The 26,391-nt window shown below is 45.2% G+C and overlaps 1 protein-coding gene across 1 annotated transcript in view; it reads right to left on the bottom strand.

Moving 5' to 3' along the window:
• The window catches only part of LOC144688627 (solute carrier family 12 member 5-like), a 742,161-nt gene that overhangs the window by 167,747 nt on the left and 548,023 nt on the right, over positions 1-26,391 (bottom strand). Inside the window, exon 6 of the mRNA XM_078555421.1 lies at positions 7,102-7,232. Within this exon, the coding sequence (XP_078411547.1) occupies positions 7,102-7,232 (131 nt within the window). The remainder of the gene's footprint in view (positions 1-7,101; positions 7,233-26,391) is intronic.

Raw genomic sequence — 26,391 nt, 5'->3', positions numbered from 1 at the left:
ATCCCCCACTGACCCCTGGAAGGAGCCGGAGGCATAGAAGTTGAGGGCCACTGTGACCTTCAGAGCCACTGGCATAGGCTGTCCACCCACATAGTTGGAGCTGATCTCAGGCCCAATCCTCTGACAAATAGTGGTCACTATCTCCCTTGAGAGACGGAGCTTCCTTCAGCATTGCACCTTGGACATATTGAGGTAGCTGCATCGTCGCCTGTAAACCCTGGCAGCGGGATGGTGCCATCTTCTGTGGCTCCTTCTGTCTTGGACTACCTGTTGGCCCTGCACCCGTTGTGCCTGCGCCTCTCCTCCCACAGGTCGCTCCCCTGGAAGCTGCATTGGGACACCTGGCCTTTTCTTTCTTCTGCCCCTTTGTTCCACCTCAGAGGAGGTGCCTCCAGCAGAGACCACAATCCCCATTGCCAGGCTTATGGAAGGCTGTCTGATACCTGGAAGGGCCCACACGGTCTGAATCCTCTGGGGGCCTGGAAGACAACAATAAAATCCTGAAATAAAGCCTCAAAATGCTCAGAATGCAACTCTGAAACGAGATGAAGCTGTCCAGTTCACAGAAGCAACCAGCAGCACACAATCTCCAAAACTCCTGATTATTCACATTGACAATGCCACTAACCTTCTTATCCCGCCTGTGGATGAACTTTTGCAAATTGTGGCCTGCCCGCCTGCCTGTGTTGCCTGTGCGATGGCCGAAAAATCGCACGGGCTACGTAAATTCCGAGACAATTGGTGTGTCAAGGGCCTTAACTGGCCTCTTAATTAATGACGGTTGCGCCTCCATCTCCTGCGTATGCCCGCCAAGTGACATATCGCAAGAGTGTGTGTTGACGTCGGGACACTTGGCTGATGTCAACGTGCATTATTTCACACTCGAGCAGATTGGGCGCGTGCCCACATGCCGAGCGAAAAATTCTGCCCAATGTTTCCACTTAGAAAGTTGTCTGCAGATCAACTCTATTACAAATAGGCGACTCAGCCACCCAATAACAGGTATCTATTGAGAACATAAGAACATGAGGAACAGGAGCAGGCCATAATTCCTGCTCACTATTCAATTAGCTTTGACCTCAAATACACTTTCTTAACCAATCCCCATATCACTTGATTCGCCTAAAAGTCTATCTATCTCAGCCTTGGATATATTCAATAACTGACCATCTACAGTCCTCTGAGTTAGAGAATTCCAAAGATTCACCACACTCTGAATCAAGTAATTTGCCCTCATCTAGCCTTAACTGTGTGGTGACATTTGACTGGGAAGCATTACAGTAAGGAAAATTTGTAATTTCTTTAAGATGTCTATAGAATCCATAACTGATTTTAAGAATGTTTGAAAAGGACTTTTAACAGTTTGCAGCAACGTTAAAGAGATCAATTGTGATTTTCTTCCTTACAATAAGAAATACTGGTCCATATGATCTGGGCAACCCTTGACCTGGAAACAATAGCAACATGAAGGCAATTAACATACAGAGCTGTGTGGGCAGAGACAAAGAGCTGCAGCAGTGGGGAGAACAGAGAAGGTACATTTACAAGGAGTTTTGTATTCGTTAAACAGTTAAAAAGGACAGAAAACTGAAAACACGGTTAGAGCAGAGACTGAAAATTGGAGAATTCCACTGCTATGCTTCAGTTTTCCCAGTGCTGACCAGGCCATTTAATGAGATTTATTAAAGCAGTCAGATGAAGGAGATGTGCCATCAAGTCTGTCATGAGTCTAGCTAAGGAGGTTCTGCAGGAGTGTGTTGTTTGGGTGTTGACTGTCTCCGGGGGACTTGGATGGAGTGGAGCTACTGTTACAGGTGACTTAATGTGGAAGATATATTTTGTAAGACTGAAAGATTTTTTGGGGAGAACTTTCTGAAGCTCCACACCACCATTGGGGTCTTGCATACAACAATTGGGAAATGCTGTGATATTTCCATCTGCTTAAGGTCAATGGATGGAACATCATGAGCAATGACTAAGTTTACAATGAAGAACCTTTTGAAGTGTAATCATTGTAATGTAAGATATGTAGCAATCTCATACTGTACGGTTGGAATTTGCACACAGTAAACTGCCACAAATGACAATGACATTAAGGTCAAATAATCTGTTTAAGTGATATTTTTCGAGGATGCTGGGGAGGACTCCCCTGCTCCTCTTTGAACTAGTGCCATGTTATCTTTTGCATCCATTTGGGACAATTTTGGTTTTGTCTCATCCAAAAGTAACTTAACTCCTGATAGTTTACAGATGTGTTGGACGGAGACATTGGGACCATGCTGAGGCAGGTGAATATCTGAGGGGTGGAGGACTCAGTCATCTTCCAGAGTTGTAACCACTGTTGTGGGACTGATGTGCTTTTTGTATGGCAGAAACACTTAAGAGGAATTATTTTTAATTATTCAAGGTGAAGGCCCAAGGTCTCTAATGCATACACAGCCACGGTTGAAAAGAGACAAGGTAAAATATAGTGATTAAATGATGCCAAGGATAAAAGGACAGAGGGAGTTGAATTCCTAAACATTCACTATAATGTTTCACATTCTATGACTACGTGAAGCTCTATTCTTGGCTCTTGTATGTTGTGACTAGGAGGTTTTTTTTCTTTTTAACTTGTTTAACAATTGACTTGGCTGCGTCCGCGGAAGAACAAGGGTCGAATTTGGGACATAGCTATTGTATGAAGTTGGACGCTGTTCTGGGTAACTTTCCTTCATCCTTGTGGGTTAGATACATTTTGTTTGTAAGCTGAATGGAATTCAAATAGAAGATCTTAATGGAATAGTCCCTATGTAAAATCTACTGCAATTTCAAAAAAGCCAAAATTTGCAAGAGTGGGAGTCTGAAATATTCCATGTAGGCATTTGTAGGAAGGACAACTTAATTTTCTGTAGCTCAGTGCATCCTCTTGGATGCTCTGAGTTTTGGAGATTTATTGGCTGTTCTGAATCCAGCATTCCTTGTTGAGTGTAGAACACGTGGCACTGAGGGACTGATGACTTTTATCCCAGCATTTGTGACATCACTGTTAAAATATTGAAGTAGAAACATTATGGAATTGTATTTATTTATAGTTTATTTTTCTTTGTATTGTTATTTCCATCTTTGTGAAAAAAAGTTAAAAATAACACTTTAATCAAAACATGAATACTTCTCATCAGTATTCACCAAAGAGAAGGACTTAGCGGTCAATTTGTCTAGGGAAGAGTGTGTAGATAGCTTGGATCATGTTGAGATCAAAAAAGAGGTATTGAAGAATATTAAGGTGGATAAGTCCCCAGGGCCAGATGGGATTTACCCCAGAGTACTGAGGGAGGCAAGGGAGGAGGTTGCTGGGGCCTTGACAGAAATCTTTGTATCCTCACTGGCTACAGGTGAGGTCCCAGAGGACTGGAGAATGGCCAATGTTCTTCCATTGTTTAAGAAGGGTAGCAGGGATAATCCAGGAAATTACAGGCCGGTGAATCTTACGTCAGTGGTAGGGAAATTATTGGAGAAGATTGTTCATGACAGGATTTACTACCATTTGGAAGCAAATGGGTGTATTAGTGAGAGGCAGCATGGTTTTGTGAAGGGGAGGTAGTGTCACACTAACTTGATCGAGTTTTTCGAGGAAGTGACAAAGATGATCGACGATGGAAGGGCAGTGGATGTTATATACATGGATTTCAGTAAGGCCTTTGACAAGGTCCCTCATGGCACACTGGTACAGAAGGTAAAGTCGCATGGGATCAGAGGTGAGCTGGCAAGATGTATACAGAATTGGCTTGGTCATAGAAGACAGAGGGTAGCAGTGAAAGGGTGCTTTTCTGAATGGAGAGCTGTGACTAGTGGAGTTCCAAAGGGATCAGTGCTGGGACCTTTGCTGTTTGTAGTATACATGAATGATTTGGAGGAAAATGTAACTGGGCTAATTAGTAAGTTTGCAGACGACACTAAGGTTGGAGGAGTTGCAGATAGTGAAGAGGATTGTCAAAGGATACAACCGGATATAGTTTGGTTGGAGACTTGGGCGGAGAAATAGCAGATGGAGTTTAATCTGGACAAATGTGAGGTAATGCATTTTGGAAGGTCTAATACAGGCAGGAATTATACAGTAAATGGCAGAGCCCTTAAGTGCATTGACGGGCAGAGGGATCTGGGTGTACAGGTCCACAGGTCACTGAAAGTGGCAACGCAGGTGGATAAGGTAGTCAGGAAGGCATATGGCATGCTTGCCTTTATTGGCAGGGGTATTGAGTACAAAAGCTGGGAAGTCATGCTGCAGCTGTATAGAACCTTAGTTAGGCCACACTTGGAATATTGCGTGCAATTCTGGTTGCCACATTACCAGAAGGATATGGAGGCATTGGAGAGGGTGCAGAGGAGGTTTACCAGGATGCTGCCTGGTCTGGAGGTTATTAACTATGAGGAGAGGTTGGAGAAACTCGGATTGTTCTCACTAGAGCGACGGAGATTGAGGGGCGACTTGATAGAAGTTTACAAAATTATGAGTGGCATGGACAGAGTAGATAGTCAGAAGCTTTTTCCCAGGGTGGAAGAATCAATTACTAGGGGACATAGATTTAAGGTGAGAGGAGAAAACAGTAGAGGAGATGTGCGGGGCAAGTTTTTTACGCAGAGGGTAGTGAGTGTCTGGAATTCGCTGCCAGAGGAGGTGGTGGAAGCAGGTACGATAGTGGTGTTTAAGAGGCAGCTTGACAAGTACATGAATAGGATGGGAATAGAGGGATATGGACCCCGGAAGTGCAAAATGTTTTAGTTGGCGGGCAATATGATCGGCGCAGGCTTGGAGGGCCGAAGGGCCTGTTCCTGTGCTGCACTTTTCTTTGTATGGTGAGTTGCCGTTATTTTTGGGTGTGAATCTAGGAATAGGTAGCCAAAGGAAATAAAGGGGCTAACTTGGTGAAATTATTTTGAACTGCTATCGGGCCAAGTGCTGGAAAATGGGATTAGAATAGATAAGTGCTTGAAGGCCGACACGGACATGATGGGCCGAAGGGCCTGTTTCTTGCTGTATAACTCTATGACTCTTTGACTTGAGGACCAAATCCATTGAGTGAGACAAGGGAGAGATCTAACAATGTACAAGAGGCCGTGAATTGTGCTAAGGAGGTCCTGTAGGAGTATGTTTTTTGGAAAGGCTGTGAAATTGCACACTTGTGCGGGGAGTGATGTTGAATGCTTGCAATCTCATGAGATGGCCTTTGTTGTATCTGCTATTCCATGTTTAATTTATAATACATGCCAACCATAATTTGACTGTTAACTCATGTATAATTTACGTGGACTCTGATTCATGTTAAAGTAAAAGCTACAAAAAAAAATGGAATCTTGTTGGTAATTTCTTCATTTGAGGGTCATTTGGTAAATTTAGTTATTTTGGTTTATGGTTCCCCCATGAGGATCGTAACAAGTGATCAACCCTGAATCCTGGGACTATGACCCCCTAGTTTCAGATTCTGTAGCCAGGAGAAAAAAAACTTCTCAGCATCTACCCTGTCAAGCCCCTTCAGAATCTTATGTTTCAATGGAATCACCTCTAAACTCCAGAAAGCATAGACCCATTCTACTCAACATCTCATAGTAGGGCAATCCTCTCATCTTAGTAGTCAACCTTTGCTGCACCACCGCCAAGGCAAATATATTCTTCCTTGACTGAGGAGACTAAAACTGTATACAGTGCTTCTGAAAGAAAGGCACAAGGGTAAGCTTGGGGTGTGGCAAGTTGAGGGTTGGGGAGAAAGTAAACAGTGCACGCTTGCACCACCTGCAGCTTGTAAATCAGAAGTTAATGTGGAATGAGGAAGAGGTGAGATCTGAGAAGGAGGATTCTGTCATTCTCGATTGTTTCAGCACCTCCACTGGCCATGGCCTCAGCGATGGGTGTCTCAATAATGGCCAACACCATCTCCTCCATGGGGATCAGGATGTGCAGGGATGTTTGTCCTCCACCAGTTGGCTCCTGCTGCCTCCAGTTGTCTTGCAAGAGGGCAAGAAGTGTGTCAGTGAGTATGTTATAATATGTTTGGGTAATGTGGCTGTCATGATTGAACAGCTGGCACTGTGTGCAATCTTTGAGTGTAAGGCTTGCAGCAAGTATGTGTGAGGGCCAGGTGGAGCACATGAATATCAGGTATGGTGGGTAGGTGTGCGACAAGGTTATGGTGCATTGAGCAGTGTCTGAGTACAATGGTTCGATTGGTGAGATATGGCACATGAAGATGCATTCACTGACCTTGATCACTTACATGAAGCCACTGAACTTCACACTGCACTGCATACAGGTCCTCAGGGCTAACATCCTGCCATTGAGCTCCATGTCTATCTGCTCCCACTGCCTTTTGAGAGTTTGTCTGGAGGACCTCATGCCTCACCCAACCCTGCTTCCACAGGTACAGGACATCTCTCCTCCTCTGCACCTCCTCCATTAAGGCCTCCAATGCAGTGTCGAAAAAACTTGGAGACCACTCTCTCCCAGGTTGTACCATTCTGCTGACATTCCTAGGCCAGATTCCTTTCAGATTCAGTCACCTTTCTTTCACATCTTGGTAAACCTACCGTCCCTGCTCAATTGTGTTTTAAATATTATGAACAATTTATCAAATCAGACAACTCCCAGCACCTGCTGCAGGCAAAATGCACTTCCCCTTTAAGAGGTGCAGGGAACTTCGAGATGGTGCAAGCCACATATGATACTGACCCCAACTCCCACCCCTCCTGCCTCTCCTCAGGCATCAAGCCAATCAACAGCATGGTTAGTGCAGGACAGATGAGTCATAAGCCTGTGGGTTTAAGTCCCACTCCAGAGACCTGGAGCCTATAATTCAGGCTGACACTCTCTATAGTACTGAGGAAGTGTTGTCTTTTGGCCTAAAGAGGTACTAAAACAGGTAATCTGGTTACTATCTCATTGCTGATTGTGGGACGTTGCTGTGTGCAAACTGGCTGCTGCATTTCCTACATTACAACAGTGAGAATACTTTACAAAGTTCCTCATTGACTATAAAGTACTTTGAGACATCTTGAGGTCATGAAGTGTACTATAAAAGGCAATTTCTTTCTTTCTTACTGCTTCCAGCTTTTGCTACTTGTACTCACCAGCAAGATTTCAATGGTGCCCAGGATATACATGGCACCAGCAAAGGTTGTTCCCAGGTAGAAACAGAGGCCCACTGCACCCCCGAATTCTGGACCAAGTGAGCGGGAGATCATGTAATAGGCACCACCAGCTGTAGGAAACACAGCAAACAAGGGACATAAGTCACAAATATTTGTGTTTTGATGACAAATCCAATGTATTTTTTCCCTTTGAATTTGCACATAATTAGATCAAAGATTTCCAAAGGCGGTGATGCTGGATGGTGGATATGTATCTGATAATGGAATCAGTTGAAACTTAAACATGATCTTATGTCTTCATTACATACCTAAGGTGGGAAAAGTCCTCAGTTCCATATGCGTTTGTCTCAAATACAAAACATATTGGCATAATTTACTCGTTTTACCTGTGGATTGGGGGAATGGGAAAATTGCCCCTGTGTGCTAAATGTAATGAAATCATAAATCCATTTATTAAGAATGGCTTACACATAATGAACAAGGTCTTTGTTCCATGGTGGTGAAACAATGCTAACATTAACACAAATGTATTCAGACAACGTTATTCAGGTGAAGACTTGTTTTTGCAGGAATTATTTTGCAGTTATATAACTAATCAGTCATGATGCCAATTTGGGTACAAATCAGGGCTGTTTCTGGCTTTGTTTTTGTCCACTAAACCAGTTCTCCGCTTTCACAATTAGATGAAACAATACAATAAGGAGGATGTGAAAGGTCGCCAATTGTATGTGATCACAAGATAATTATGGCCATTTGACCCTTCATAATTCATCTATCCGGATTGATTTTTAAATTCCTCGATTGCAGAATCCAGTTTTTTACTAAAATGGTTACAGGATTTTTGCTCCAACTGTTTTGTCAGGAAGCCTGTCCCACTAATGGAATTCAAGGGACGTTTTTCTATGGAAAACATCAATACAGTCAGACATCAAGTTGCATATCATTGGCTGTTTTTTCCCACTCTACTACTGTTGTATTTGATGAGACCCATAAGAACATTTAAACCTAAACACAAATGATACTACCGCATTAAAATGGAAAAGAAAACCTGGAAATAATCAACAGCATCTGTTGAGGGAGAAATAGAGTTAACATTTCAGGTCAATGACCTTTTATCAGAACTGGGAAAGGTTAGAGATGTAACAGGTTTTAATCAAGTGAAAGAGGGTCTGGTGGTAGAAAGAACAAAAGGGAAGGTTAGTGATAGAGTGGAAGACAGGAAAGATTAAATGGCAAAAGGCTTGATGGGGCAAGGCCAAAGCCAAATGGTAGTGGAACAAGTAAAGAAAAAAAAGATGCACCGAGAGGAGGTGTCAATGGCAGAATCCTGAACAAGGGAGAAAAACCAAAATCAACAAAAGAAATGAAACAAAATAGGGACAGGGCTTATGATCTAGATTTGTTGAACTCAAGGCAAAAGCAAAATACTGCAGATACTGAAAATCGGAAATAAAAACAGAAAATGCTTGGAATACGCTGTCCACTTTAGGTAGTACCTGTGGAGAGTGAATCAGGGTTAACATTTCAGGTCAACGACCTTTTATCAGAACTGAGGAAAGTTAGAATTGTAATAATTCTGAGCAGGTGGAAAGGAGGGAGAAAGGAGAATGAAAGGGAATATCTGCAATAGAGAGGCAGTAAGGGGAGTTTAAATGACAAGAGGTACCTTTGAACAAAGGCTCATCCAACCCTCAAACACCACCACCCTCCTCTGCCTGGTTGAACTTGTTCTCCCATTGAACAACTTCTCCTTCAAATGCACTTACTTTCTCCAAATAAAAGGTGTTTCTATGGGTACCCACATGGGTACATTCTCTACCATGGGTCCTAGCTATACTGCCTTTTTGTGGCAACATTCCTTGCTCCAACAGAGGGCGCTGGTGAGAAGTGACTGAAGCATTCTGGGAGAAGTCACAGCAGCCACCGTGACTCAGGAGGGAATTGAGGAGAAGGACTCTTGCACTCAACAGGAGTAAGAGTATCCAACAGAGGGCGCTGGTGAAAAGTGACTGAAGCATTCTGGGAGAAGTCACTGCAGCCTCCGTGACTCAGGAGGGAATTTAGGAGGACCCACTGTCAAAGAACGGAATAGCCCCAAACATTACATTGCTGTAGTGTTTCCATCCCTCTCCCTCCTCAAACCTAAAAAAAAGAGAGGAAGAGGCAGTGCCTTCAGGAGTGCACCAGACCTGCGAGGGACACTCTTCTGAAAGTGGATTTTAAAGATAAAGCAGCTGATTGGTGAGTAAATCCTGGGAGCAGACTCGGATGGAGGAGCACCAGAGCGGTGAGTATAAATATAGCTTACCTCGGGGATTCGTGGCCTTGTCTCCAAGGAGCAGACTTGGAGGGAGGAACACCAGAGTGGTGAGTATAAATCTAGCTTACCTCGGGGATTCGCGGCCATGTCTCCAGGGAGCAGACTCGGAGGGAGGAGCACCGGAATGGTGACCTAGGGGCACAGAGTAACTGAAACCAAAACTGAAAAAGTGACATCACATGAAAGCTATGACCTGATTGGTTGGTAGGAAATCTGCACCAAATTTGAAAAAAAAACACTGTAAAGCTAATTTAATAAATTAATTATCTACGTCGAGGTGGCTGGGCAGGTGATGTGCTGTAGTTGTATGATGTGGGAGCTGGCAGATCGCATTGCGAGCTGCAGTGACCACATCTGCAGCAAGTGTTGGTTGCTGGAGGAACTCCGGCTCAGAATTGATGAGCTGGAGTCCGAGCTCTGGACGCTGCGGCACATCCGGGAGGGGGAGAGTTACCTGGACACTTTGTTTCAAGAGGCGGTCACACCCGGTAGATTAAGTAGCTCAAGTTCGGTCAGTGGTCAGGGTCAGCAGGGTGTGACTGCAAGTGAGGCAGGTAGAGGGATCCTGTGTTCAGGAACAGAAGAGCCTCAGCTCTTGACCTTGTCCAACAGGTACGAAGTACTTGCTCCCTGTGTGGATGAGGAAGAGGGCTGTAGGAAGGATGAGCCAGCTGACCACAGCACTGTGGCACAGGAGGCCATTCAAGAGGGGGGAGCAAAAAGACAAGTGGTAGTTGTAGGGGATTCTATAATTAGGGGAATTGATAGTATCCTTTGTAAGCAGGATCGAGAGTCCCGCATGGTATGTTGCCTGCCCGGTGCCAGGGTGAGGGACATTTCTGACCGGCTTGAAAGGATATTGGAGAGGGAGGGGGAGGATCCAGTTGTTGTGGTCCACGTCGGGACAAATAACATAGGGAAGACTAGGAAAGAGGACCTGTTTGGGGATTATCAGGAACTAGGAACTAAATTAAAGAACAGGTCCTCCAGGGTTATAATCTCCGGATTACTACCCGAGCTGCGTGAAAATTAGCATAGGGACGCGTGAATAAGGGAAGTAAACATGTAGCTAAAGGAGTGGTGCAGGAAAGAGGGGTTCCATTTTGTGGGGCACTGGCATCAGTATTGGAGCAGGAGGGATCTGTACCGTTGGGACGGTCTCCACCTGAACCGATCTGGGACCAATGTTCTAGCGAAAAGGGTAAATAGGGTGGTCAACAGGACTTTAAACTAGAAGGTGGGGGGGGAGGGAAGGGTAAAACTCAAAGAAGTATGACGAATGGGAAACAAAGCAGCAGGTTAGCGTGTGGGAGGGTGGATTCAACTTCATGGAAAATTATGAAAAAACTGAAAAGGAGAGCCCAGGAGAGGCTATTAAAGTCCCCAGAACACAAAATAGGACAGAGTGTTTGGAAAGGGCTAGGAATCTAACTTCAAGCACATCAGATAAAGGGACGACAATGAGAAAGGGGACGGGAAATACAGGACTGAGGGTGTTGTGTCTGAATGCATGCAGTATACGAAATAAGGTAAATGAGCTTGTGGCGCAGATTGAAATTGGCAGGTATGATGTGGTGGGCATCACGGAGACATGGCTGTAAGGGGATCAGGACTGGGAGCTAAATATCCAAGGATATACATCCTATCGAAAAGATAGGCAGGTTGGCAGAGGGGGTGGGGTTGCTTTGTTAGTAAGAAATGAAATTAAATCAATAGCAAGAAACGACGTAGGGTCAGATGATGTAGCATCTGTGTGGGTAGAATTGAGGAACCGCAAAGGTAAAAAAACCATAATGGGAGTTATGTACAGGCCTCCGAACAGTAGTCAGGATGTAGGGCACAAGATACACCAGGAGATAGAAAAGGTGTGTAAGATAGGCAAGGTTACAGTGATCATGGGGGATTTCAATATGCAGGTAGACTGGGAAAATCAGGTTGGTAGTGGATCCCAAGAAAAGGAATTTGTAGAATGTCTATGAGATGGCTTTTTGGAGCAGCTTGTGGTGGAGCCCACTAGGGAACAAGCAATTCTAGATTTAGAGATGTGTAATGAGGCAGATTTGACAAGGGAGCTTAAGGTGAAGGAACCCTTAGGAGGAAGTGACCATAATATGATAGAATTTACCCTGCAATTTGAGGGCAAAAAGCTGGAATCAGATGTAACGGTATTACAGTTGAATAAAGGCAACTACAGAGGCATGAGGGAGGAGCTGGCCAGAATTGACTGGGAGATGAGCCTAGCAGGAAAGACAGTGGAACAGCAATGGCAGGAGTTTCTGGGAGTAATTTGGGAGACACAGCAAAAATTCATTCCTAGGAAGTAGAAGCATACTAAAGGGAGGACGAGGCAACCATGGCTGACAAGGGAAGTCAAGGACAGCATAAAAGCTAAAGAGAAAGCATACAATGCGGCGAAGAGCAGTGGGAAGCCAAGGGATTGGGAAGCCTACAAGGACCAACAGAGGACAACTAAAAAAGAAATAAGAAGGGAGAAGATTAAATATGAGGGTAAACTAGCCAGTAATATAAAAGAAGATCGCAAGTGTTTTTTTTAGAAATATAAAGGGTAAGAGAGAGGCAAAAGTGGACATTGGGCCGCTGGAAAATGACGCTGGAGAAGTAGTAGTGGAGAACAAAGAAATGGCGGAGGAACCGAATAGGTACTTTGCGTCAGTGTTCACGGTGGAAGACACGAGTTCAAGTTCAAGAGAGTCGGGGGGCAGAGGTGAGTATGGTGGCCATTACCAAGGAGAAGGTGCTAGGAAAACTGAAAGGTCTGAAGGTGGATAAATCACCTGGACCAGATGGATTACACCCCAGAGTTCTGAAGGAGATAGCTGAAGAGATAGTGGAGGCGTTAGTGGTGATCTTTCAGGAATCACTGGAGTCAGGGAGGGTCCCAGAGGACTGGAAAATTGTTAATGTAATCCCCCTGTTTAAGAAGGGAGTGAGGCAAAAGATGGGAAATTACAGGCCAATTAGCCTGACCTCGTTCGTTGGTAAGATTTTAGAGTCCATTATTAAGGATGAGATTTCAGAACACTTGGAAGTGCATGGTAAAATCGGGCAAAGTCAGCATGGTTTCATCAAGGGGAGGTCATGCCTGACAAATCTGTTAGAATTCTTTGAGGAGGTAACGAGTAGGTTAGACAAAGGAGAGCCAATGGATGTTATCTACTTGGACTTCCAGAAGGCCTTTGACAAGGTGCCGCATAGGAGGCTGCTCAGTAAGATAAGAGCCCATGGTGTTAGAAGCAAGGTACTAGCATGGATAGAAGATTGGCTGTCTGGCAGGAGACAGAGAGTGGGGATAAGGGGGTCCTTCTCAGGATGGCGGCTGGTGACTAGTGGAGTTCCGCAAGGGTCAGTGTTGTGACCACAACATTTCACTTCATACATTAATGATCTAGATGAAGGAACTGCGGGCATCCTGGCTAAGTTTACAGATGATACAAAGATAGGTGGAGGGACAGGTAGTATTGAGGAGGTGTGGAGGCTGCAGAAGGATTTGGACAGGTTAGAAGAATGGGCAAATAAGTGGCAGATGGGATACAACGTCGGGAAGTGTGAGGTCATGCACTTTGGTAGGAAGAATAGAGGCATGGACTATTTTCTAAATGGGGAGATAATTCAGAAATCTGGAGTGCAAAGGGATTTGGGAGTCCTAGTCCAGGATTCTCTTAAGGTTAACTTGCAGGTTGAGTCGGTAGTTAGGAAGGCAAATGCAATGTTGGCATTTATTTCGAGAGGACTGGAATATAAAAGTAGGGATGTGCTGCTGAGGCTTTATAAGGCTCTGGTCAGACCACATTTAGATAATTGTGAGCAATTTTGGGCCCCATATCTCAGGAAGGATGTTCTGGCCCTAGAGAGGGTCCAGAGGAGGTTCACGAGAATGATCCCAAGAATGAAAGGCTTAACATATGAGGAACGTTTGAGGACTCTGGGTCTATACTCGATGGAGTTTAGAAGGATGAGGGGGGATCTGATTGAAACTTACAGAATACTGAAAGGCCTGGATAGAGTCGATGTGGAGAAGGTCTTTCCATTAGTAGGAGAGACTAGGACCCGAGGGCACAGCCCCAGAGTAAAGGGAAGACCTTTTAGAACAGAGATGAGGAGAAACTTCGTTAGCCAGAGAGTGGTGAATCTATGGAATTCATTGCCACAGAAGGCTGTGGAGGCCAGGTCATTGAGTATATTTAAGACCGAGATAGATAGGTTCTTGATTGGTAAGGGGATCAAAGGTTACGGGGGGAAGGCGGGAGAATGGGGTTGAGAAACTTATCAGCCATGATTAAATGGTGGAGCAGACTCGATGTGCCGAAGGGCCTAATTTCTGCTCCTATGTCTTATGGTCTTATGGTCAAATCCTACTCAGGCACCCTCTCGCCTCTTTTTTCAGTACACTGATGACTGTATGAGTGCTGTTTTCTTCTCTTGCCTGGAATTGGGAAATTTCATTGATTTTGTTTCCAATTTCCCCTCTTCTCTCACCTTCATCTGGTCCATCTCTGACTCTTCCCTTCTCTTCTTTGACTTCTCTGTCTCCATTTCTGAGGATATGTTATTAACTAAGCCCACAGCTCCACAAACTCCCACAACTATCTTACATTTCCTGACACACTGCTTCCTGTATTGATTCTATTCCATTTTCCCAGTTTCTTCTGTTCTTTTAATGCAACCTGCCTTACTAGTGTGTGTGATATGTCTTCCATTTTGCTCCAGTGAGGACTCCCATGGTTCACAGGGCCCTCTATTTCATGCACTCCTACTCTCATCACTCTCCTTCCATCCTAGAGCCATGACAGTGTTCCCTTATCTCTTTAAATAAAACTTAACAGTTAATATGCACAAATAATTTCTCAAAGGGAAAAACTACTTTTTATCCATATTTTGTACAACGCATTATATTCCATGTCATCTCTCTTCTAGAAGCCCCAACAATTTCTTGGCACAAACACTTATTTTTGTGAAACAATCAAATAATTGATGACTTGCATCAACCCATTTTATCTTGGAGGTTACTTTTCTCTCCAACATTTGTTTCAACCCAGCAAACTCAATCCAAGATCTTTCTTTAGTAACACTTTTTGTAGAGTACATTACCCCACAAAGTATGATTATCCATGTAACATTCAATGGACAAATTATCTTCAATATGCCCCTTGAATAAAGTTTCTCCTAAAACATTTGACAAATACAAAAACCCATATGCACTGCTTCCAGAAGGGTCAGTGTTTCTGCAGCTAAATTACTTTTAACCACCCTTTTTATTTTGTTTGCTTTCCAGACTAAAAGAAATTTCCTATTTTCAGCCATCAAAAATATTATGAAATTAGCTGCATTTGAAAATGCATCAGGAAGATTAACATGTGAAGCATCACGAAAATGACTAATTTTGTGTTCTTTGAGTAATCCAAGGATGAAAACTTAAGATAAAAGCAAAACACTGTGGATGTTGGAAATCTGAAATAAAAACAGAAACTGCTGGACAAACTCAGCAGGTCTGGCAGCATCTGTGGAGAGAGAAACAGAGTTAACGTTTCGAGTCCATATGATGGTCCACATTATGGAAACTTAAGAATGCATTTCACCATTTTTTTAATGCTTTGTCCTTAAAACATCCTTGCCTTTAGGATATTTAATTCCAATACTTGAAAAGTAGTATCCAATCTTGTCTGAGTGCATTACCAATCAAGCTCTACAACTAATTTGTCTCTTCTTTAGATGTAACATTATTTTTCTGTGATGATTTAGCACGTTAACCGCAATGGGAAAAATGCTCTCTAAATAGGATTGCTGGTTTAAAGTTATTCTAGATCCATTCTGCTTAATATCTAAACCAATAGATTTTAAATCCCAAAAGCCTGACTTCCAAGCTGAAATTTCTCTGTAATCCTATTAATAATACATTTCTCAAATTGTGCCATACCATCCCAAAAAAAATCATCAACATATATCATGAAGATACTTGAAAGTTTCCCTTTATGACACCAATAAAACATTGCAAGATCTGCTTTTAGCCGAACACAGCCTATTTCCAGCAAAACAGTTCTTACCAATAAAACCACACCTCAAAACATTATTCAGGCCATAGATGACTTTGTTTAGTTTCCATAATTTCCCTTCTGCATCGTGCTTCTTTAGGTGGTTTCAGAAACCTTCACTCTGAAAGGTATTACCCTACAAAAACGTGGCTTTCATGTCAATTGATCTACACTCCATGATTATGTGGCCAAAGGAGTGACAAAGGTTTTCAGGACTACTTTTCCTGATGTGGATCAGTCCACTCTACTGTCTCTCTTCAAAACCCCAAGCAACTAGCTTCACTTTAGCCTCTTAAATCCTATCTGCAAGAAGTATTTCAGTACAAATCCATTTATAACAAGGCTGGCTATCCCCTATCTGGCACAGAACAAACTCCAAGTTCTTTCCAACTATCTAATTCTTTTTGTTTTGCCTCTCTTATTAGTTCACCCTCTAGCTTATTGGCAGTCACCAAAACTTCATAGTCATGAGGACTTCTGCTTCTAGTCTGGAGTAATTATTGTTTTATTTAATGTGTAATATTATGAATATTAAGAATAGTGCTTGTTAAGGAAGATCACATGATCTGTAGTAACCAATAGGAGACTAGCACGGGCTGCCTCAGTAGTTAGTGCAGAGATAAAGTCTGAGTTGAAAGCACACGTGTAGTTGCTGCTGAGTACTTTGAAAATAAACTTAGGTCTGAATTTTCTGTTTGGCTGGGGGAGTGGAGCAGGATTGAGCGCGGACGGGTGCAGACCTGATCGCCGCCTATGATTGGGTCCGCGCTGCCATTTTACGCGGGCGGGCCAATTAAGGCCCGCCCAGCGTAATGTCCGACTCCCAAGGATAGCAGGAGTGGGCGGGAGGTGGCGGGAGTGCATTGTCCACTGGGTCCAATGGTGACCTGGTGGCCTGCTTATCAGAAGCGCTGGCAGCCTTTGCAAGGCTGCTCACAATGGCAAGTGGAAGGGCTCACCAGAGGGCTTCTGGTGAGCAGGCCAGTCTGGAGGGTAGGCCAGCAGAGCAGGTGAGGCTGGAGGGTAGGGCAGTGGGACAGGCCAGGTCAGAGGCTAGGGCGGGGAGCCAGTGTGCCCCTCGTTTTTCAGATGACTGCCTTGCTGCCCTCCTTGAGGAGGTGGCAGCACGGCGGGAGGCGCTGGTTCCCCAGGACTGGAGAAGAAGGCTCCCCCACATGACCAAATGTGCCTGGGAGGAGGTGGCGGAGGTGATGAGCTCCCGCGACATGGTGCGGCGCACCGGGATCCAGTGTCGCAAGCGCTTCAACGACTTGTTGCGCTTTGGCAGAGTGAGTACCATGTTGGCATTGGTCATGTAACCCAACAGGTCGGCTTACCCCCCTGCTGCCTGCCCCCACCCCCCAACACACCCCAAGTCTGAGTGTAGGGACTGCATTGAATCATTGACGGCATTTGCCCTTTGCTGGGTGGGCCAGCAGATATTGCCCATGCTGAGGTCAGCCTGGGATGGTGATGAGAAGATGTGTATTTCCCCCGCAGCATGTGTTACACTGAGTCCCACATGACTAGTTTGGGGGCAACCTGGAGGAGCTGCACCTAGGCGCTGTGTTTGAACTCTAGGACATGTCCAAGTCAGGGTGATGACGTGCTGAACGGGGGGCTACAAGGTGGTGTGGCAACAAACCATCTGCTGTGCTCTGTGCTCCACGTGCTCGTGCCTCCTTGCTATGGAAGGATATACTATGTGGTGCCTAATGTGATGTAGGCAGCATGTGTCCAAGGAGGGCAGGGGGGGGATGTGCAGCAGGCCTAGCATCTTTGTGTGAGTGTTCAGCAGCAGCGGGGTGAGGAGGCACTGGAGCCCTGATATGTCCCACTCTGGTTGGGGTGGGCCGTACGCGAACAGAGTCCATGTGCAATTTGCACCAATCAATGCTCGTCTCTCATTTTCAGGAGAAGAATGCTCATAATGCGGCCAGGCGCAGATCGCCATTCTTAGCTGCTTCGAGCAGGAGGCCCTGGATCAGCAGAGGCACCATGCGCCCAGGTCCACTGGTGTCGGTGAGGCTGTGGTGCCACAGCCAGGTATTTATGTCCAACAGTGAGGTTGGCACTGTTCTCCCAACAGCCATAGCACTGCTGAATGTTAATTGATTTAATTTTGCAACATGGCTTGACCATTGGTTATGGAAGGAAGAGCGCATAATGATCCGGGAGACAGGATACACATTGACATTGTCTCCACGATAACTGATCCAATGTCCTTGTTCTTCCTTTCAGCATCAGTGGAGCAGGGCCCGGATGAGAAGGAGCAGCAGAGGCCCCCTCTCACACCTGAGGGGCCTGAAGTCTCACTAGCGTCACATCATCTCTGCCAGGCAGGCACCAGCGCAGATACTAGCATCTTGGTGGGAGTTAGAACATTGGCTAGTGTCCCGGAGCACAGTGGTGAGGGCACTTCACAGTCGCTGGAGTAGCTGGCAGGGACAGAGAGTGCCCATGGCGCCAGCAGTCGGAGAACTGCACGGGACCAGGCACATGTTCAGTCAGTGCCTGGTGATGTGCCTCTGGAGTCATCCGCAACGCAGCAGGTGCAGGAAACGCGGCCGGGTGTGGGGGAAAATCCGGGGGAGATACATGAGGCTATGTTTGGCTTGGTCTCCGTGGTGGAGGAGTCTACGCGGACCCTTGCCGAAGCAATGAGTCACATGTCCGAGCGCCATGGAGAGAGCGGCGACTCTTGTGGAGAGCCTCCTCCAGGAGACCTGTTAGGGCTTCCTGGGGATGCGCTCTGACCAGCAACCCCTCACATTGGCATTGACCCTCAGCTGTGTGGCAGGTGACCTGGGTATCAACATTCCCAGCTCGGTGCCCATCCATCCACGGTGAGCAGGGAGGTCCGAAGGGACCTTACGTTGGTGCAACAGCTGCCTGGTGTCTCTGCGGGCACCTCTCAGGGCTCTCTGGATAAGGGCACCATCTCCTCCACCCCTCTCCCAGTGACCGTAGCATCCGGTGAGGTTGCAACGACTGGGGAGATGCCAGCTGTGAAACTGGCAGCTCCCTCCCAGGCAGGCTCCATGGGCCAGAGGATGACCGCCAAGGTCATCGAGGCCAACAGGACAGCAGAGTCAGCAGGCTGTCTCAGATGCCACTCCGAGCGATGGGGCAGCACCAAGATGTAGCACCCGGGAACGAAAACATAAAACACATTAGGCACACCATGGGTTTTTCACTGGTGCTTTTGTGTTGGCCTGAGATGAGGTCCTTATGATTTGTTTTGTTTGATAACACTATTCTCTTTTTTTGAATAAGTTGGTTTGCTTGACAGAATAAATTCAGATATGTCACCATGGCTGAGGGTGCCTCTTTTCTTCTGCATGTGTATGGTTTCCAAAACTGTAATGAGTGCTTGGCTGGATATTCAGCTTTATTAACAAGGTCCTTATTGACTGTCCCTAACCTGGCAGATTTTGCACTTAGGTGTTGAGTATCAAGCGTACAGCCCAGGCTTGTCCTGGTGGTCCACCTGTGGTGTGCTAGCTGAAAGTTTGTTGGATTAAAGCCTCCCAGGAGTCCTTGCCTTCCTGGAGTATGCCCAGGTCAGCGTCTACCCCCTCAGCATTTCCCTGTGTGTACTCATCCTCAGACTCACTGCTGGACTAGCCGTGTTGCAGCTATTGTGTCGACATCTTCATCGTCCACTACATCCCTCTTCCCAGCGCAAGATTGTGCAGAGGGCAGCATGCAACCACTATCACCGACACACGATCTGGGGGGTACTGGAGTGTGCCCCCTAAGCAGTCCAGTCATCGGAAGCGCATCTTGAGAAGACCGATGGTTCTCTCCTCCACAGCCCTTGTGAGGCGTGGCTCCTATTGTACCGCTGCTCAGCTTCTGTTCTTGGATGGCGGAGAGGCGTCATGAGCCACCTTCTGAGGGGATAGCCCTTATCAACCAGCAGCCAGTCATCAAGCCAGGCTGGAGCACTGAAGAGCCCCGGCACCTGGGAGTGTCTGAGGATGTAAGCATCGTGGGAGCTGTCTGGGTACCTTGCACAGACTTGTAGAATCAGCATCCTATGGTCACACACTATCTGGACGTTCATGGAGTGGAACCCCTTCCTGTTGACAAAGGCACCGGACTCACCTGCTGGCGCCTTGTAGGTCACATCTGTGCAGTCTATTGTACCCTGGACACGGGGGAAGCCAGCAATCGCTGTGAAGCCTCTGGCTCGCTGGGTCTGCCTTGCCTGGTCCCAACGGTAGTGGATGAAGGTCAATGCACACCTGAACAGAGCATCTGTAACCTGCCTGACATGTGTGGACAGCTGATTGGGAGACACCATAAAGATCACCCACCGACCTCTGGAAGGAGCCAGAGGCATAGAAGCTAAGGGCAGCTGTGACCTTCAGAGCCACTGGCATGGGGTGTCCACCCACACAGTTCGCGGAGATCTCAGGCCCTATCATCTGACTGATATAGTTGACTGTCTCCCTTGACAGACGGAGCCTCTTTCGGCACTGCACCTCAGACATATTGAGGTAGCTGCTTCATCGCCTGTATACCCTGGCAGCAGGATATTGGCGTCTTCTGCTGCCCCTTTCACCTTGGACTACCTTTTGGCCCTGTGCCCCTTGTGCCTGCGCCTGTACTCCCAAAGGTGGCTCCCCTGGAGGCTGAATATGCACTCCTGGCCCCCTCCCCTTTCTAGCCCTCCCTTCCTCCTCAGAGGAGCTGCCTCCAATGGACAGTTCAACTCCCATTCCCAGGCTAAGGGAAGGCTTCCTGAAACCTGCAGGCCCAGAAAAGATTACTCACTGCTGACCTGCAGAGTGTTGAACTGAAGGTTAAGAGTCCAGGAAAGGCAGCTGGTATGCGTTTTGAAGTACTGCAGATCACACAGGCAAGTTTCAAAAGCTTTCAGAAATAAATACTTGACTGTGTGCACTCATGACCCCAGTGTGCCATCTTATCCCACACATGGTTGAGGTTAATACAAATGTCTCCTATCTGCCTGTCCGCTGTGCCGAAGATCGCACAGGTGCCGAAAAATCGGCATCAATTGAAGACTAAAGGGCCTGAACTGGCCCGTTAATTAGTGGTGGGCGCGCATCGGGCTTCATCACGTACCCGCCTGGCGAAATATCACGATGGTGCGCGGTGACATCGGGACGCTCACCCGACGTCATCATGCGTCATTTTACGCGTGGACGTGCGGGGCCGACCCCCGCAATCTAAAGGGAAAATTCAGCCCTAAATGTTTCCACCCAACAAGTGTCTGGGGATCAACTCTATCGATAGTACCAACTCGGCCACCACTCACAACATAGTCCTATCTTGAGACTGTTCCGTAGCCCTCATTTCTATTCAGCTTGCAGTCTTTATTAGTGCTTCAATGCTTTTCGGGCCTAATACTTTAAGAGCTCTCACTTGCACAATTGGAGATTTTTTTCTAACACAGAGTCAATCTCAGACCCACTATTAGAACTCACACTGTACTTTCTCACTTTCCACTCTTTTACCCCATTCTGTCAGCCCATGGACCTCACATATTGGCCATCATTCTGAATATTCAACTAATGTTTACATTTGCCAGTAGCTTTTACCACACGTTCTACAATTGTTGAATCCCTTCATTCACTAGAACCCTCTGGAATGTATGTCACCCAAGATCCTACTGTAGACAGTTGGCCTTTGGATGTGATAACTCTGTCCTGCACGTCATGATCACTCTCGTTACCACCATCCAGCCCTTGAGCTATCTTATTCTTTTCCTCAACACTGTGATGACAAAACACCTGAGTATGTGAAGTACAGGGTGCCTCATCACCTTCTATCGTCTGTTCAGATTCTTTGATTTTATAATCAATCCCAATTAACAGTGAGAAATGAACCTTAACAGCTTGATTGCGATGTTGGATTACCCCAGTCTTACCGTCACCAGGGCCTTTCCATTCCTTATGGCTCTCTCCTTTGTAATACACCAAATCTCATGAGTTGAAATCTACCTAGGATGATCTTATACAATGCCTTAGATCTCTCTGAATATTTTCTGAGACCTCAGCCTTGATGAAAGCCCTTCTCCCTGCATGTAAAGCATTCAAATGTGCAGAAAAAGTGAAACAAATTGTAGTACATTCTAGAGTTGGAGGACTACTGCACAGCATAGAAGGCAATTTGGGATTCTCCCATAGACCAATTGATAAGGATTATACCCTCCAATCATCTGAAGCGAATTCCTTGCATGAACCACCCACACCAGTGCAGTTGTCAACTTGCAGTTTGATTGATTGGCTAAGATTTTATGCAGCATTCGATTAATTACCACATGATTCCTTTCACAGAGTCCATTGCCGAATGGATGTTCAGCGGCATTATTCATGATCATAATGTTTATGTTTTTGCACATGTCCCTAAACTCATCCTTAGATAATTCCCCTCCATTATCAGTCAAGAGATTAGCTGGTGCCCCAAGTCTGGTCACTACCCATTTCTGCATGACTTTGTCTCCAATCACTCTTTTGTCCTTGCTATTTATAATAGTAGAAAGGCTAAATCTGGTTGTCATGTCAATAAAGTGAAGAATGAAAATATTTCTGTCTCTGTCCCTACCGTTAAGTCCATGGCAACTACCTCGTTAAAGTCACAGGCCAATGGAAGGTTTACAATAGGACATGGTGGAATCTTCTTATACTTTTTACAGATTTCACACTTTGTACTAATCTCTTCCATGAGACACATAGACTATTTATCAACCACGCATGCCTCTTTTAGCAGGATTTTTAATCTTTGTCAAGAAGGGTGAACAAATTGTTGGTGCATCTTTATGATAATTCGCCTTTTTTTTTCTCCGATTCTTATCACTTGATGTCACTAATACTTCTCGAACACTGATTAGAAACATCATGTGCTGTTAGGGGAATGCAATAATGTCCTAATTGATTAAACTGCAGATCTACTTACCTTCCAAAATCAAATGCCTTATCATGTTCCATGTCCAGTTTCATTTGTGCCTTTTTCATGCAAGACTTAAAATAACAAGGGTATCTCACTAGGGACTACATCAGTACTGATAAACTGGCTTACGCCAAATATTTTGTAGGGAATCACCACTCTTTTTAGTGACTTCAATGTGTTGCCATCGCCACACTTAAAACAAGTAGAACTTTCATACTCCTCAACCTTGCAATGATCCTCTCTACTAAAGTGAATCTAAGTAACATTTTAACCAATCTATTCCACATACTGTTGAGGTGCCACCACTACCTAACACAGTACAGTTGAATGAGTCTGCAACTGACACACTCATCACTGGACTAAAGCTTCTTGTGATTAGTACAATTCCTTCTAATTGATCAGTATCACCTTCTTCAGCCTCAGGATTCACTGTGTCATGTGTCACATTGAAGATCCTGCTTTTCTGCTTTGGGCAGTTTAAGACATAACGATATTTTGAGTTATACCTGAAAGACCTGATAACTATTCTGCAGGCATTCCTGGGATTCAGTAACCTATTATTGCTGTTCCAACCCTGTCTTCTAATGTGATATACAAATGTACTAAAGATGCTTTTATCTTCATTCTTATTGTCTGTAACTCATCCGTTACACTGATGCCCGTATCCAGTATCTAGGTGATCTCAAAATCATTACGTCTTCAATTCTTTGTGACACTGCAAAATGTACCATTTGTTCCACCAAAGCTGCCGGAAACAACTGCTTCCCCAGAAATCTTTTAAGGCAGCACACGTCTGATCGAATCTCTCTTTCTCTCTCTGAGAATCGAACCCTAGTTAACCAGGAGCCTGACCATATGTGACACTCCAGCAAAATCTAGCAATTTAAATGCTAACACTGAACCAGGGATCCCTAATTAAATGTCTGCAATCTTTTATACAGTATATTAATGTACATGATATGTTGCTGAAGAAAGAGACATGCTGCCTAAGCTTTTCATCTTGCACTCATCAGGACAGATGCAAGAATGCCAAATTTCAAAGGGAAAGGAGTGCTGATTGGTTGGAAAGTCAGCTCAGATTGGTCGAGACTTTGCCATGGAAAATGCACCAGGGAACTACCGATCTCATACTTTTATTTATTCAATAAAGGTGCAATGTCTGGACATATTCCTTTTGCCTGCAGAGGACAGGTCCTTGCATATGAATATATCTAGCTTTTAGCAAGTGTAAGTGAGCTACATTGTGAGCCCGATTGATAATTTTAAATTGGCTGTTAGTGCAATCCTTAGCATACTCAGGATTGTTCAGGGAATGCTGTATAATTGCAGTATCTTATCTAACACTGTACATTATGTTCTGAGTTTTGCAAACACGTGCTGGTTGATTATGGTCCAGTACCCTGCCTATTGTGAACAACAAAAGGGACATGCTATTTGATATGATCGACCAGGCATTGGAACGTATGGCCTACATACCTGACATCGCACCAGCACTGAAATTCAAACACCACATTACTCATTTGTGTGGTAGGCAGAACATCTTTTTGGTTTGACTGCAGCCTCCTGTTGGTGGAAAATACCATTCATGTTTCTAGCAGCCGCGTAAAATGGCTAGCCTCACCTTTAAGTTTTGAGATACTTTACCTTTCCAGGGTAATTTGAGGTAGACTGGGCATTTTTCAGCTCTGAAAGTGGTGATCTTAGGCCTATTTGTGAGTATGCGAGATACACAGTGAGCAATGATGATCAGGGTAGCCATTATCTCGCAGGGTAGCTTTGATGCACCCTATTTTGAAATAGGGTGCTGCAGTCAGATCAGTGCTTGCTGTGTATGTGTATCATGCATGCTCATGAATGAGGCAGCCACTTTCGAACCTTAAAAACAACATTTGTAAGGAGGATTGAGTAGTTTAGTGACACAGTACACATACTTCTGGAAGCATACTTCAGACCCTCAATCTCTGAAATGAGTTCTGATAATCCTGGTTACTCAAAAGTCTGAAAAACCTGACCCAACAGCCAAAGCATACCTTAAAACCTAGCAGTTAGCACCATTTTAACAAACTAGCTATAGGGTTCTGGAAAAAAGAAGTCAAATTAGTCTGGCAGGGAGAACGTTACTCTGTTTAGTGTTAAGATACATTGTTCAGATAATGCAGAGGGAGTGCTAGCCTCCAATTCATCCCCTAGGGAGACATAACTGACCTTGAAATTGCTGAATCCTGTCATTGACTACAAGATAAAGATCACTCCAGTCCCCAGCCCTCATTGCTCACTTCCTGGCGATAAGTTTGCACTTTCCAAATAATACAAAAAAATGTGGCTTCACTCATTAGTCTTTAGAATAACTTTTTTCCGAAACTGTCAGCCAGGCAGGGTGAGCTAAGATGGTAAGGTTTTTCAAGATGAACAAACAACTGGTCAGTCCACCTCTATCTCAACTCATCACGCTCTCGCTCGCCTGAGTTCACTGCCCTCTTATCTTCCCTAAACTTCTCCCTTCACATAAGCTCCCAATGCCTATTCATGGCCACTCCCTTGATCTTACCATCTCCATGTGGTCCTGCTGTTCGCATTGTATCAATCACGGATAAGGCATCTTTGATCACTTCCTAATACCGCTCTCCACCCACATCTCCCTCCCACACTCCAATCGGATCCCCTTCTGATTCTGCCCAGGACAAAAATCATCCCCTAATTTGCTCACAACTGCACTTTCAAAATCCCAACTTTGGCCTTCCATTCACCACAATATTTCTGCAGCTAGTGATTTGTTCAGCCATACCCTCACTTTCACCTTTGATGCTCTAGACCCTAAAGAACCATTACCTTCTCTCAACCTGGTTGTTCCCTGGTGCAGCCCTCATCTCCACCACCCTTAGGTACAAGTGATGTAGCATTGAAAGAGTATGGCAGATAACTGGCTTAGCCATTCACTGCCAGATCTTTGTGGACCACATAAAGCATTAATTGGTCCTGTTCTTATCTGCTAAAACTGCTCAATATTCCGGGATCATCCAGGAATGCAAAGATAATCTCCGGCTTCTTTTCTCTACTGCACACTGTCTTCTTAAATCCTTCTCCTCTCTCTCCTCCACCCTTGCCTCCAACAACAAGCGTCAGGAAATGCTTTGTCACTAAGATTGAGCCCATCTAATCAGTTACCTCAGCCGTTTCCCTCCTTTCCACTAGCCCACCAGGCCAAACCTCTTCTAAGGTATCCCACTCCCTAGCCCTGAGGTAATTTTTCTCCAGTTTCTCTCCTATCCATCTGCATACCCTCTCTGAGCTTATCTTGTCATGAAACCCACCTCCTGCTACCTTGACACTATTCTCACTAAGTCATCCAAATTCCCTTTCTAGTCCCTGTATGAGCTGATACTGTTAATGGTTCTCTCTCTTCAACTGCTGTCCCTCTCTATTTTAAATCTGCCATAATTACCCCTCTTCTCAAGACACTGACCATTGGCCCCACAGCTCTTACAAACAACCATCCCACCTTCAACCTCCCTTTTCTCTCCAAAGTCCTTAAACGTATTGTTGTCTCCCAAATCCATGCCCATTTTTTCACCACAATACTAAAATGGCTCTTATCAAAGTCACAAATTACATGGTATCATGACAAAGATAAACTTTCCTTTCTCATGCCCCTCGTCCTGTCTGCAGCCTTTAACATGGTTGACCACATCATCCTCCCAGAATGCCTATCACTGTTGTCCAGCTGAGTGGGAATGCATTAGCCTGGTTCCATTCTTATCGATATAATCACAGCCAATGAGTGCGATCATCTCAGATTTGCTCTAAGTGCAGCAGTGGGTGGGTAAAACAGATGTTTTACCCGCTGGCCACCATGACGGCTTTTCACATCGTATCGTCCCAAACCCACCACATTAATTATGCATTCCCAGGAAACACACCGTTTCCATGGTGGGCGGGCTCTCATTCATCCACCACGCCACCTGCAAAGGTGACGTCTAT

The sequence above is a fragment of the Cetorhinus maximus genome, chromosome 13 (genome assembly GCF_964194155.1).
Source record: "Cetorhinus maximus chromosome 13, sCetMax3.hap1.1, whole genome shotgun sequence".
NCBI classification, from domain to species: Eukaryota; Metazoa; Chordata; class Chondrichthyes; order Lamniformes; family Cetorhinidae; genus Cetorhinus; species Cetorhinus maximus.
The sequence above is the reverse complement of the archived record's forward strand: the minus strand, read 5'-3'. Positions and strand labels throughout refer to the sequence as shown.